Genomic DNA, 14297 nt, shown 5'->3' with positions numbered 1-14297 from the left:
CTGTGGTTAAATATTGAAGTTGTTTACAATTAGATTTTTTTAAGAAATGTAAGGGAAAAATAAGAATATTTACAATATCTAAGATTTGCAAATAATAATGGATTGGTCATTTAAAATGTGCTACAATTAGTGGGACATTCAAAGAAATTCTTCTTATTTTTTGTTTGTTTTTTTTTTAGGGCCGAAAGTGAGGCATATGGATGTTCCCAGGCTAGGGGTCCAGTCAGAGCTACAGATGCTGGCCTACGCCACAGCCATAGCAGCTCAGGGTCCGAGGCACATCTGTGACCTACACCACAGCTCACAGCAAAGCCAGAGCCTTGACCCACTGAGCAAGACCAGGGATCGAACTCACATCCTTAGAGATATTAGTTGGATTCTTTTCCACTGCACCACAACAGGAAATCCAAGAAATTCTTACTAGGTCTATATTAGTTCGGAGGGTTGTACCAATGTTTATCTATTGGCTTTGAACATTATACTATGCTTATGTAAGACAATAGAGGAAGCTTGGATGAAGAATGTGCAAGAACTCTGTGCTATTGCGCCTTTTTTTGTAATTCTAAAATTATTTTGAAATAATTTAAAAACATTGGAGGAGTTCCCATTGTGGCTCAATGGAAACAAATCCAACTAGGAACCATGAGGTTGTGGGTTTGATCCTTGGCCTGGCTCCGTGGGTTAAGGATCTGGCATTGCTGTGAGCTGTGGTATATGTTGCAGATTCGGCTCAGGTCTGTGTGGAAATTATCTAGGAATCCATTATAAAAACTTTCTCCTCTCTGCCCAAAAGAGATAGGATGTGAAGAATGGTCTTCTCTCAAGATCTGTAAAATAAAGAGCCCTTCTCTGACAGGCGTGGATGTAGTTCCTCCTGGCAAAATGAACAGTCAGGGATTTACTTCCAAGCTCATCCCTAATGGCCTCTTTTAGGTTTTTGCATCCTGGGATCTTAGGATGGCAGGGAGCTTTGTTTGAAGATGACTCTAAATCTGATCTTTTCCTTTGCAGATCAGGGTGATAAGAACAGCGCTCTAATGAATCAGGAAGTTTTGACTCTGCAAGAAATGCTGAACAGCCTGGACTTCAAAAGAAAGGCTAGTAAAGAATTTTAATTCAGTCTTTTGCCTGTTTTTTCTTCCTTTTCCTATATCGAGTCTTACTGACATTAAGCTCTTAGATTTTATCACTTCCATGTATGCTAAATGACTAAAAGTCAGTGTTTCTAGGAAGAGTACCATACTGTTTGCTCTGTTTCTCTTGAGTACAAAGCAAGACTTCTTTAGAGTCTACCTAATCTTGCCTATTTGGTACATGTACTGTAGCTATTGTTAATTTCAAGATGAACATTTTACAAGTTTTTATTTGCCACTATTTTACATATGACTGTTTTAATTGCTGTACTTAGTATGACTGATACAGTTTCTACTGAACTGTAAAATAAAATATTTCTTGATTGATGACTACCAAAATTTTATTGAAAAAATAAGTGTTCCAGTTTCTATTCTGAAAAATGACATTATGCTAAGTAACTTTTGTAGATTTCAGGATAGTCCATTGAGGCCTGAACATACTCAATCTAACCTCCTCCCAAGGAGAGGAAGAACATTTTTCTGGCTCAATAAAATGGTTTAAAAGAGGAGAAACATCTTTTAGTTTTTTACCTCTCCTTGAAAATAGATGCAATTAAAATTTAACTGGCCACCGATAAATCCATAGTTCATTTCTAAAAGTTTGGCTTCAATTTTTTGGTAGGAATTTGTATAAGCAGAAATAAATGCAAAATTTATTTTCACTCTAAGTTAATTATAAACTTAAATAGTTACATGTCAGATTTTAAACATACAGATATTTAACTCATGATAAACCTAATGCTTCTATGCATAAGGAACTGATGCTGTACATTTTATACTTGGAGATAATTGAGTCAATTCCCCTGATTATATAGAACAGAAGACCAAGTTCCAGCTAAGTTAAATGGTTTGTCCAAATTCATATAACTTGGGGGCAAAGCCAGAGTAGGAATTTGTATCTTCTAATCCCTAAGCTTTTGAAAGTTATTCTCTCCCACTATGCCTTCCAAAACCCAGATAAAGTGATAAAAACTAACACAGGAAGTCTCTAATTTTAGTCAGTACCTTTAAAAATAAATGCATAAACATATTTATAAGAATATAAATTCAATATATAAGTAGCTTTTTAAAAAGCTGATACATGGCTTTTACTACTACAGGATTCAATATTGTTACAGAAGTTACAAATTCAACACATACCAAATGATATGCGAGTATTATGAGATACTATGAGAATGGTAACTGTGGTCATGCTTCTTTCCTCATGACATTAATTAATTTGACATTAATTGATTGTAATAATTTAAAATTATTTGAAAAGGCAAATAGAAGGTAGTATTTGGTAAAATATTTGGTCAAAATTTTAACCAAGGCATTACCTCCTAGGTCAATTTATAGATTGAATTATGTGTGCCTTTGGTTATGTGTTGTAAAAATTTTCTCAATAGTCACCTTTGTTTTTAGGAAGCCCTCAGTAAGATGACACAAATAGTGAATGAGACGGACTTGTTAATGAACAGCATGCTGGTGGAGGAGCTGCAGGACTGGAAGAGGCGGCAGCAAATTGCTTGCATCGGAGGTCCACTCCACAATGGGCTGGACCAGCTTCAAAACTGGTAAAGCAAATTGACTTTAGTTTCCAGTGAAAACCACAGAAGTTCAAAACTTCAGTGTCACTCAGCCAGAGAATGCAGGCTGAGATCCAAACATCAATTCATTCAGTTTATTGATGTCTTATTAGCAGCTGGGAACTCTACAGTTGAAAACATATAATTATTTAAGTGTTCTGAATTTTCATTTCTTTGGAAAGAAAAATAAAGCATCTATAGAAATCTATAGAATACTTAAGAATTGCTTAATTTTCTTATACAATATATCAATCTTAAAAGACTCCGGAGTTCCCTGATGGCTCAGCAGGTTAAGGATCCAAAGCTGTCACTGCTGTGCCATGGGTTTGATCCCCGGTCTGGGAATTTCTACATGCTATGAGCGCAGCCATAAAAAAAAAAAAAAAACATTAAAAGGCTCAAATGAATTTTTCAAATCAGCAATAAATACTTCTTAAAGGGCATAAGAAACACTAGCTTCAAAAGCTATATCATTTTTTAAACGTGTATCTTAAGATGTCAGAGTTAACCATTAGTTTTGTGTTTTCAACAAAGTAATTCGTTTTGCATTTAAGTGAAGGATCTCAAATGGACTCCCCTGCCTATGCACACATGCACGCACGCGCGCGCGCAATCGTATATAGATACTACCCTTTGAATTAAAAGGAAAAAAATGTTGATAGGGTTTTCCCCTTCATCAGTGCAAAGTGAAACTGAGTGAAAGAACAATTAGAAAATATAATGGAAAAGAAGGAAAACGTCCAGTTGAAATCTAAATTTGCTTCTCAAGGATTCAATTCAATACAATGAAAATGTGTAGTAACTGGGCACATTTGCACTAAAAGCTCTGCTCTGCCGGACCTACTTCTCAAGAAAAATCATTGGGCTCTTTTTCAAATTTATGAATTTTCCTTGGTGGTGGGGGTACTTTGATTCTCTAACCTTCACTATACTCTGTCGTGAAAACAAGGTAAACAACAAAGGGAGCAATAGAGAGCATAGCCCATAATGGTGCCCATACCAAATTCAGCGGGGGGTTGGCAGTTCTTTCCACAGTGTTATGTGGGGAATAAACTTTAAGCAGAAAGTGCTGCTGTCAGGGCTCATGGACTTATCAGTTCTAATGAGACTTCTGCCTCTTCTTGATTGGAGGCCCCTTCCTTGTTCCTTTCAATCTCCCTCTTCCCCACACTTCCAGCCCAAGTGCCACCTCCCTTTCTAAGCTGAGACCACACAGAGGGAGTAAAACTCCAAGCAGATACTTATCTCCAGAAAGATCCATTGAAAAATTTTGGCTGTAATTAGGACTCATTACAAACATAAGTTGAGGGGGCCCCTATTGAGTTTTTTTTTTTCCTTAATATTCTTACAGTTAACATTCTTCAGATCATGTATCTTTAAAATTTTGAATTTGTTCTTTCTTTGCCCTTTAGTGAGTGCCATGTTTTAAAAATATATGTGGGAGTTCCCGTCGTGACTCAGTGGTTAGCGAATCCGACTAGGAACCATGAGGTTGTGGGTTCAATCCCTGGCCTTGCTCATTGGGTTAAGGATCCAGCGTTGCCGTGAGCTGTGGTATAGGTTGCAGATGCGGCTCAGATCCTGTGTTGCTGTGGCTCTGGTGTAGGCCAGTGGCTACAGCTCTGATTCGACCCCTAGCCTGGGAACCTCCATATGCCACGGGAGCAGCCCAAGAAATGGCAAAAAGACAAAATTAAAAAAATAAATAAATAAAAAATAAAATAAAATAAATAAATAAAAATATATGTGTTTAGTAGACTTTTTTTTTTTTTCTTTTTTAGGGCTGAACATGCTGCATATGGAAGTTCCCAGGCTAGGGATTGAATCAGAGCTACAGCTGCCAGCCTACAACACAGCTACAGCAACGAAGGATCCAAGCTGTGTCTATGACCTATACCACAGCTGATGGCAACATCGGATCCTTAACCAACTGAGCAGCGCCAGGGATCAAACCTGTGTCCTCATGGATACTAGTTGGGTTCATTAATGCTGAGCCACACAGGAAATCCTAATAGCCTTTTTATAAAGGATAATTAAAAGGGATTTGGTTCCAGATAGTGACAAAATTTTCTAAAAAATTTCTTATCTGTAACTGAAGGTAAAAATTTTTAAACGTTGAAACAGCATCTGTACTTTTTTTGTGTGTGTGTCTTTTTAGGGCCACACCCACGGCATAGGGAGGTTCCCAGGCTAGGGGTTGAATTGGAGCTGTAACTGCTGGCTTATGCCACAGCCACAGAAATGCTGGATCTGAGCCGAATCTGTGAGCTACACCATAGCTCATGGCAACACCGGATCCTTAACCCACTGAGCGAGGCCAGGGATCAAACCCACATCCTCATGGATGCTAGTCGGTTTTGTTAACCACTGAGTCATGATGGGAACTCCTACATTTTATTTATTTTATTGTCATGCATTTTAGAGAAAAACTGGATTAGGAAAATAAACATAAACTGTCACTAACCTTTAATGGAATCAAGTGACTAATTAATAATGATTTAATATTTGCTAACTATGATTAATAAGTAAAATGGTGGATTGTTCAGTGGAAAAACTATCTGCAATTGTCATTTGCTGTTCAATAGCTTTACACTGCTGGCAGAAAGTCTGTTCCAACTCAGAAGGCAGTTGGAGAAATTAGAGGAGCAGTCTACCAAAATGACATATGAAGGTGATCCCATCCCGTTGCAAAGAGCACATCTGCTAGAAAGAGTCACCTTCTTGATCTACAACCTTTTTAAGAAGTAAGTCAAATATTGTCTGTTTAAATGCCTCAGTCCTATGAAGCTGGAAGACACCCTGGCTGGGGTTAAAGTGAAGGAGTGGTAGGGAGGTGTTACATGGTGAGCCTCAGGGTGATGTGAAAAAAGCTCCAGAGTTCCAGAAACATTTCTACTCTTCACTATTTACTCCTCAACACTTTTCCCACCAGCTAACTCAGTTTTTCATAAGCCAAGCACATCGCCCACCAAAAGTTCTTTTTTTCATATTTTAAAGAAGAAAATTTCAAGGGTTTTGTCTCAAGAACATATCTTAAGAAATGAAGGGCGGAAAACATGCTTATGTTTATAATCTCATCTAAAGAAAAAAATATGCTAGTATGTACCAGAAATCCTAATACCTAGCTCAAAAAAGGCATGCTATTAACTTTCTACTGGATGTTTAGTGTGATAAAAACAGATTGGGGCTTTTATTCTTGACTCAAGTATAATAATTAAGAATTTACAGTTGTTACTTAGGGACAATCTTTAGGTATTTCCCATCTCCCAGTAATTATTTACAAGAAGTCTTAGAAAGATTTGAGCTTAATGGGGTTTGAATGTCTTCTAAATGTAGAAAAATTTGGATTTTATAAGAGGACAGCATCCTGTTCCTCTGTGGTTTTCAGCCTGTCAATATGTTCAATGTTTTCAAATGACACACTTTATTTCCTTTGAACCTAGCTCATTTGTGGTTGAACGACAGCCATGTATGCCAACCCACCCTCAGAGGCCGATGGTACTTAAAACTCTCATTCAGTTTACTGTAAAGCTAAGGTAGGCAGAATATATTCTATCATTTCATATTTATGCTGCCACAACCACTGTGTAATTAAGGCTAATTTGTCTTATTGTGCCTTACATTCAACTGTTTTTTTTAATTAGAGTATAGTTGATTTATGGTGTTGTGCCCATTTCTGCTGTACAGCATAGTGACCCAGTCATATATATATATATAAAATATATGTAAAAAATTATATATACATATGTAAGATAATGTGAGTATACATACATATATTTTTTCCTCATACTATCTTCCATCATGTTCTATCCCAAGACATTGGATATTGTTCCCTATGCTGTACAGTAGGACCTCATTGCTTACCCATTCTAAATGTAATAGTTTGCATCTACCAACTCCAAACTCCCAGTCCATTCCACCCCCATCCCTGGCAACTGCAAGTCTCTATGTTTCTGAGTCTCTTCTGTAGATAGATTCATTTGTGTGATATTTTAGATTCCTCATGTTCATGATACCATATGGTGTTTGTCTTTCTCTGACTTAACTTCACTTAGTATGATAATCTCTAGTTGCATCCATGTTGCTGCAAATGGCATTATTTTGTTCTCCTTTGTAGCTGAGTAGCATTCCATTGTGTGTATATACCATATCTTCTTAATCCATTCATCTGTTAATGGACCTTTAGATTGTTTCCATGTCTTGGCTGTTGTGAATAGTGCTGCAATGAGCAAAGGGGTGCATGTATCTTTTTGAATTATAGTTTTGCCTAGATATATGCCAAGGATATATTGATAGATGATATGGTAGTTCTATATTTAGTTTTCTGAGGAAACTCCATACTGTTTTCCATTGTGGTTATACCATTTGACATTCTCACCAACAGTGAAGGAGGGTTCCCTTTTCTCCACACCCTTTCCAGCACTGGTTATTTGTAGACTTGTTAATGATGGCCATTCTGACTGGTGTGAGGTGGTACCTCATTGTAGTTTTGATTTGCATTTCTCTAATAATTAGTGATGTTGAGCATTTTTTTCATGGGCCTTTATTCTTTGGAGAAGTGTCTATTTAGATCTTCTGCCCATTTTTCCATTGGGTTGTTAGTGTTTTTTTGCTGTTGAGTTGTATGAGTTGTTTGCATATTTGGGGGATTAGGCCCTTGTTGGTTGCATCTTTTTCAAAGATTTTCTTTTTTGCTTTTTAGGGCTGCACGTGCAGCATATGGATGTTCCCAGGCTAGGGGGCAAATGGGAGCTACAGCTGCTGACCTACACCACAACTACAGCAACATGGGATCCATGCCATATCTGCAACCTACACCACAGCTCATGGCAATGCTAGATCCTTAACCCACTGAGCGAGGCCAGGGATTGAACCTGTATCCTCATGGATGCTAGTCAGATTTGTTAACTGATGAGCTACGACAGGAACTCCATGTAGGTTGTCTTTTTGTTTTCTTTAAAGCTTTGCTTTGCTGTGCAAAAGCTTTTGAGTTGAGTTCCATTGTTTTATTTTTATTTTCATTATTCTAGGGAGGTGCATCAAACAAGAAGTTGCTATGATTTATGTCAAAGAATGTTCTGCCTATGTTTTCTTCTAGGAGTTTTATAGTATCTGGACTTACATTTAGGTCTTTAATACATTTCGAGTTTATTTTTGTGTATCATGTTAGAGAATTGTTCAATTGTTCTTTATTGAGCACCTCCTGCTTGCCCAGCACTCAGCTATGGTAAATAGCCACAGAAATGTTAAAGAGAGCCCTGCCTGTAAAGACTATGACCATGAAAATGAAGAATGAGAGTTATTAGCATGAAAGTATAAAATCAACAGAACATCAGACAACATGAGGTTAATTATTCAAAAGGTTGACTTGAGAGAAGAGTGGGAAGCATGGAGAATGCTTTGTGATCACTGTGAGGAAGGACCTTGAAGGAAGAGCAGAAAGGAGAAGGAGAACAGGAGTATGGGAAGGTGAGATGACAGAAGTAACTTCCTGGGCCTGTTTTATAAGCATGAGGAGCAGGGAGAGAGAGAATTGAGTTGATAGATTGGGGACAGATTATGGAAGGGTTTGAATACTCTATCCAGGAAATATAGTGGCACATTCTTCACCTGTGATCACCCAGCAACTAGCTTATTGGATTTTCCGTGAAAACTCTCAACATCATGATTTTCAGCACATCCTTACTTAGTGCCTGATTTAAAGAAAAAATATTTATATTGTTGTTGCTTTAACTGTGTATCTGATCCTTTCCATTAACATGAGCAAATCAAAACATATTGCTTTCCCTAATGACACTTAATGAGTTGGACTTTAAACTTTCAAAGATTTTCATCATGCCTCAATCTTCCAAGTTCCAAAGCTTTAAATGCCTAATTACTAGGTTACTAGCTGAAATTCCAGACTAGTACAAGAGGTGGTGATGCCGTGATAGAAGGTGATTTAGGATCCCATGATAGCCTCCCTGATCACAGATCACTATTGGAGCTCCATTTTAATTTAATGTTAGTTTAGTTTCATTTTATTGAGATGTAATTGACATACAACACTGTGTAAGTTTAAGTATAATGACTTGACATGCATAAATTGCAAAATGATTACCACAAGTTTAGTTAACAGCCATCACCTAGGAAGTTCATTTTTTAAAAGGAAGGCATTCAACTTTCGTTTGCATTTCGGAAAGCCTACTTGAAATTCTTAATCATTTCCTTTGTATAAATTTGCACCAAGACTTTATGAAACAAAAACAAAAGGCAGAGGCCAGGTTCCCTTTGAAAATATTATGATGTTCAAAAGGTGTTCCTCCCTCATCCCCACATCTCTGTATAACCCAGAAAATTGTAACACTAAAGGGAATAAGAGAGAAGGATGGTATATATCCCACTTTCCCTTGAGACACCCCCATAGATGATTTATTCAGTCTAATATGCTCTCTGGGACTAAAAGGAAGATGAATAGGGATGCTCAGTGGAGAGTTCTGAGTGGAGGAGGTCCCTGAAGGGGCATCACCTGGCATGTTGTTAGAACTGATTGCTGGGGGCATAGACCATTAGTCCCTGGCTTGGATGTTCTGCCCTCCTCTTCTACCTAACTGTTCAGTCCCCTTCCTTATCAATACCCCATTCCCCACTGTCTTGATAGATGATCCTTTACTTACCATTCAAGATTTTCCCTAAAACCCCTCACTACCATAGTATTCCATCCTCCCATTTCAAAGGAAGGGGAAAACGTGGGACTCCCTTTTCGTTAGCATCTTAGGGAATCATATCCTTCTTGAAATAGAAAGGAAAGCAGAGAGGGCAAACATCTTGTCTTACTTCATATGACCTCTTTACCCCTCACTACCAACAGCTATACACTTATCATACCATGAGCACAGAAACCAATCCTGGAAAGATTTTAAAGAGACCTTTGCTACATTCTTTTTGTCTTGTTTGGGCTGTCTGTTATCTGTGATTATATTTCCCTAATGCCAATCACTTGCTGATCACCATTCTCTATGTTCTATCTATTTGGCTAGACTTCTTCCTTCAATGTACAGCCACGTCTGCTCTTCTCCTTCCCTCACCTTCACTATGCCAGCTTTCCAATGCCTGGGGCTACACTGGGTTTATATGAGAAACTCAGTACATGCTGAGTGAATGAATGAGGCTTAGGATGAGTGCCTGAGAAGTGAGTGAGTAAGTGATTCGGTGAATATCTCTGAAACTGAACTGAACCTACAGAGAGGATATGTCATAGACTATAGATCAGAAGAGTCGGGGAAAACTAAGGAGTAAAGGACACAAGAAGGAATGATAGGAATTGTTATTCTGGCCTTTGATCACATGTTTGTTTGAACTTGGGTCTTTTTTTAGTTATGAATATTTTTGCTGTTATTAAATATAGTATCTTTAAAGATTGTAAATTCTTTCGAAGTAGAATTTTCCATTTTCTACCAGTCCTAGTCTTTTTCAATATTTTACCTTGAAACAGTTATCATCGAAATATTTAGTTTTACTAAACTTACAATTTTTTATAGTATGAGAATAAGATGGAGCTACATTAATGAACTTGCAATTTTTTTTCTTATATTTGTTCATTTTACTCAAATTTGGGCTTTAGTCAAAATATCTAGCTATTTTTCTGACTAGCCAATGTATTATCCAATATACATCAACTGAAGCAATATGGAAACACTTTCCAAATACGTGTTCTATTAAGTGGCTGATGTCAATATTTGTAACATAGCAAAGTAAAGAGGAATTGGACTTTTTAAAAAACATACTGACAGGAGATAATGTGAATTTGCTTTACATGTATTTGTCATAAATATATTTAAATCATTAAATGTAAAAAGACTTTTAGTCTCATTTAAATTTTTATCTTTAATTCTTTATTTATGTGTCTTTCCAGACTACTAATAAAATTACCAGAACTAAACTATCAGGTAAAGGTGAAAGCATCAATTGACAAGTAAGTTTCTCATTAAATTTTGAAACATGAAAATATATAACTAAAAAAAAAAGTGTTGTTGGAGTTCTGGTTGTGGCTCAGCAGGTTAAGACCCTGACTAGTATCCATGAGGATGTAGGATCAATCCCTGGCCTTGCTCAGTGAGTTAAGGTTCCCGTGTTGCTGCAAGCTGTAGTGTAGATCACAGATGAGGCTCAGATCCAGTGTTGCTGTGTCTGTGGCACATGGCTTTGATTTGACTCCTAGCCCAAGAACTTCCACATGCTGTGGGTATGACCCTAAAAAGACCAAAAAAAAAAAAAAAAAGAATTGTCCTTATTTTATAGAATAATTTTAAACTTTTAAATTTGCTTCTCTAACATAGCATATCAACCTACTTCAAACATTTGACTTTGAGGTTCAAACATTTATCAGAACTCTGATGAAGACTAACTTTAAAAATTTTACTATAAAGACTTGAAATGAAGTTTTATGTACTATCCTCTAAAGTATCATAGAAAAGTTTTTATTAGATCTATTAAATAACTCATTTTAAAGACTCTTCTTGGTTTTACAGGAATGTTTCAACTCTCAGGTAAGACACTTACTTTAGAATTTTTTTGCGGTTTTCCTGAGTATATTTTACCTGAGACCATATAAACAGCTAAGATTTCCTCTCTAGCAATAGAAGGTTTGTGCTTTGTGGAACACATGTCAAAGCCATGTCCATTGAAGAATCTTCCAACGGGAGTCTCTCTGTAGAATTTCGACATTTGGTGAGTTTGGCAGTAAAATCATACAAGCTTTTTTTTTACAAATCAAACACATCTAAACTAAATGGGCCTTATAATTTAATGTGTTTTGTTCTTTAGTGTTTCTTATGTGAATTACGGGCCCTATTGAGAAATAAAATGTAGCATCATTGAGTTAAAAATGGTACAAAGAACACTAAGCCTTAACTCAGAAGGTTTGTGTTCTTAAAACTGGTGATATTATACCTAAATATATGTCATAATTGGTTAAAATATTTTGATAGTAATGACAGAGATAATCTGTCTTATAGAGGATGGGCATTTCTGGTTTCATTTTTTAAATCATCCCGAGTGATACCTAATAATGACATGTCTGGCTAAAGGCCCTTTCATTTTAGGAGGCTTAGCTTGGGGAAACAGGCTGTTCCTGGGTGTGAGCTGCACATAGTTCGCCTTGGCATTTCTAGAAAGCTTCTCACCCAGCCTCATCCTGTTGCTTCTTGTTTTTACCACTTCCTCTTAACCTAGAGTTCTCTGCCTGCTTTCTTTCTAATTCTTTGCATAATTCTTAGATTCCCAAAGACCCTACTGCTTGTCTTACTAAAAACACGTTACTCATTTGGTTTATTAGTATTTAGGAGGTATTTCCCCTGAATGTCAGGGCACCACTGGGTCAGCCTCAAAAGGTCTACTTTCTAAAAGATAAAATTTATCTTAACAGAGAGATATCCACATACATAAATTTATGTTGGCTTTCATTTTTTGTTTTGTTTTTGCTTGTTCTTCAGTATTAAAAAGTACATTTCTTTTTAGCTGAGTTCCTCCTTATAAAACTGCTAAATCAATAAAATGTAATGAGAAGTCTCATTATATATACATCCTGATAACTAGCACTCTTTTTGCTTAAGTTCAATTCCTATTCTCAAGGAACTTTCAATAATGGCCAATGTTTGCTAATAAGTAAAGCATTAAGAGGCCCTTAATTTAGAGATGGCTGTTTCCCAAAAGAGCCACTTGGAAAAAGGACAAGGAACATACCAAAAAGTGGTTAGGTCTCTATTCCAGCTGGGATACAATGTAAAATAATGAAACCTTATTTTTCAGGGTGTTTTCTAGTTGCAAAGCATTTTCACATGTACTATCTTTTACATAATACCTTTAATCACTTTTTTTTTTTTGTCTTTTTAGGGCCGAAGCCACGGCGTATGGAGGTTCCCAGGCTAGGGGTCGAATTGGAGCTGTAGCTGCCAGCCTACACCACAGCCACAGCAATGCAGGATCCGAGCTGTGTCTGCGACCTGCACCACAGCTCATGGCAATGCTGGATCCTTAACCCACTGAGCAAGGCCAGGGATTGAACCTGCGTCCTCATAGATACTAGTCAGGTTTGTTAACCACTGAGCCACAATGGGAAATCCTTTAGTCACTTTTTAATACAAAAATCAATACAGAAAGTCACAGAAGCAAAATTTTAAAAATTAAAAATTACCTATGAGCCCAATACGTTGACGAAACACTCACTGACATCCTTATTTTTACATTTTCATTCTTTTATATACATATATTCCTTTTTTTTAAAGTGGGTCAGATTGCACACACCAATTTGTTTTCTTCCCCTTTTTTTTTCCTACTAAGTAGTCTGTGTCATGAAGATGTTTGTGTCTCCTAGCCCATGGCATTTGGTAATTCGCCATGCCTTGTGGCACACTGCCTCATTGATTTCCCCAGGCCCCTGTGTTAGACTTGATTTTGTAGGCACTGAGAATCATCATGGCTTAGCTTAGATGATACTTTTTAGGTACAAAGGAGCATTGAATATATTCTAAAATGTCCCAGCATAATTTGCTTTTTTCAAAATGCGGCTGAAAAACACATCCTTAGAGCCACTTGCTCCACTGTCTCAGTGCAAGTTTCTCATGGGTACTTCCATGAGATGAAACAGGAAACTCCCTTCTGTCAAATCTGGGCAGCTATGTCAGATTTCATTGAGTAAGAAAACATGGATTACTGTTCTAGAAGTCAAAATTGTGGCCAATAAAACCTCTATAATAGATATGACCAATTTGATATTTAGCTGATAATGCTTCTCCATCTAAACACTGTTGTTTTCTTTTACAAAGCAACCAAAGGAAATGAAGTCTAGTGCTGGAAACAAAGGAAATGAGGTAGGAAATGTTTTCTCTAAAGGATTTTTCTAGGAAATAATCTATAATGTCTTATTTTTATGAAGCTCTTCAACTGCCCTTTATATTTTTATATAAAGTCAAATTCATGTTTCTCTAGTTGCACATGTAAAGCTTGATAACTGCAGACAATATAAGAAATTTCATCTTAAAAAGAAGAAAATAGAAATTGCTTATAATACCCTCCTAAGAAAATAACCATTAATGTTTTGGTTCACATGACTCTGGGACTTTTCTACGTGTACATTACTTTATTTTTTATTTTTTATAATACACTTTTTTGGGGGCCATATCTGCGGCATATGGAAATTCCCAGGCCAGGGATCAAATCTGAGCTGCAGCTACAACCTGAGCAGCTGCAGAGAGAATGCCAGATCCTTAACCCGCTACACCACAGGGGGAACTCCAATGTATATATTACTTTAAAAGTATATACACACATTGTTTTATAACCTGCTTTTTTATTACTGCAAGGTGAGGTGAACAGCTTTCCATAAACTTAAATACTCTAGAGAACATGGCTTAAAGTGGTCCCATTGTATTGCATTTTACAGATGAGCTATAATTTCTCTAGTCAGTCCTCTATAATTATAAAATATCTTAAAATGACTTATTTTCCACAGATAAGAGGTAAGTCTTGAACATCTTGAAACGCTATATGAAAATCACAGGTGAAAAACAGTTCTATTACTTTATGGTATCAGTTGCTTTGCTCTTATATCTAAGGT

General features: G+C 36.8%; 1 protein-coding gene across 4 annotated transcripts in view; it reads left to right on the top strand.

Moving 5' to 3' along the window:
• The window catches only part of STAT4 (signal transducer and activator of transcription 4), a 105477-nt gene that overhangs the window by 67288 nt on the left and 23892 nt on the right, over nucleotides 1-14297 (top strand). For all 4 annotated transcript variants that reach the window (XM_047773092.1, XM_047773095.1, XM_047773091.1 and 1 more), the window contains exons 7-14: nucleotides 1012-1097; nucleotides 2538-2689; nucleotides 5287-5445; nucleotides 6145-6237; nucleotides 10596-10655; nucleotides 11212-11229; nucleotides 11317-11410; nucleotides 13507-13551. In XM_047773092.1, the coding sequence (XP_047629048.1) occupies nucleotides 1012-1097; nucleotides 2538-2689; nucleotides 5287-5445; nucleotides 6145-6237; nucleotides 10596-10655; nucleotides 11212-11229; nucleotides 11317-11410; nucleotides 13507-13551 (707 nt within the window). The remainder of the gene's footprint in view (nucleotides 1-1011; nucleotides 1098-2537; nucleotides 2690-5286; nucleotides 5446-6144; nucleotides 6238-10595; nucleotides 10656-11211; nucleotides 11230-11316; nucleotides 11411-13506; nucleotides 13552-14297) is intronic.

The sequence above is a fragment of the Phacochoerus africanus genome, chromosome 3 (assembly GCF_016906955.1).
Source record: "Phacochoerus africanus isolate WHEZ1 chromosome 3, ROS_Pafr_v1, whole genome shotgun sequence".
In the NCBI taxonomy this organism is placed as follows: domain Eukaryota; kingdom Metazoa; phylum Chordata; class Mammalia; order Artiodactyla; family Suidae; genus Phacochoerus; species Phacochoerus africanus.
Note: the sequence above shows the minus strand (reverse complement) of the source record. Positions and strands in the feature narration are given on the sequence as shown.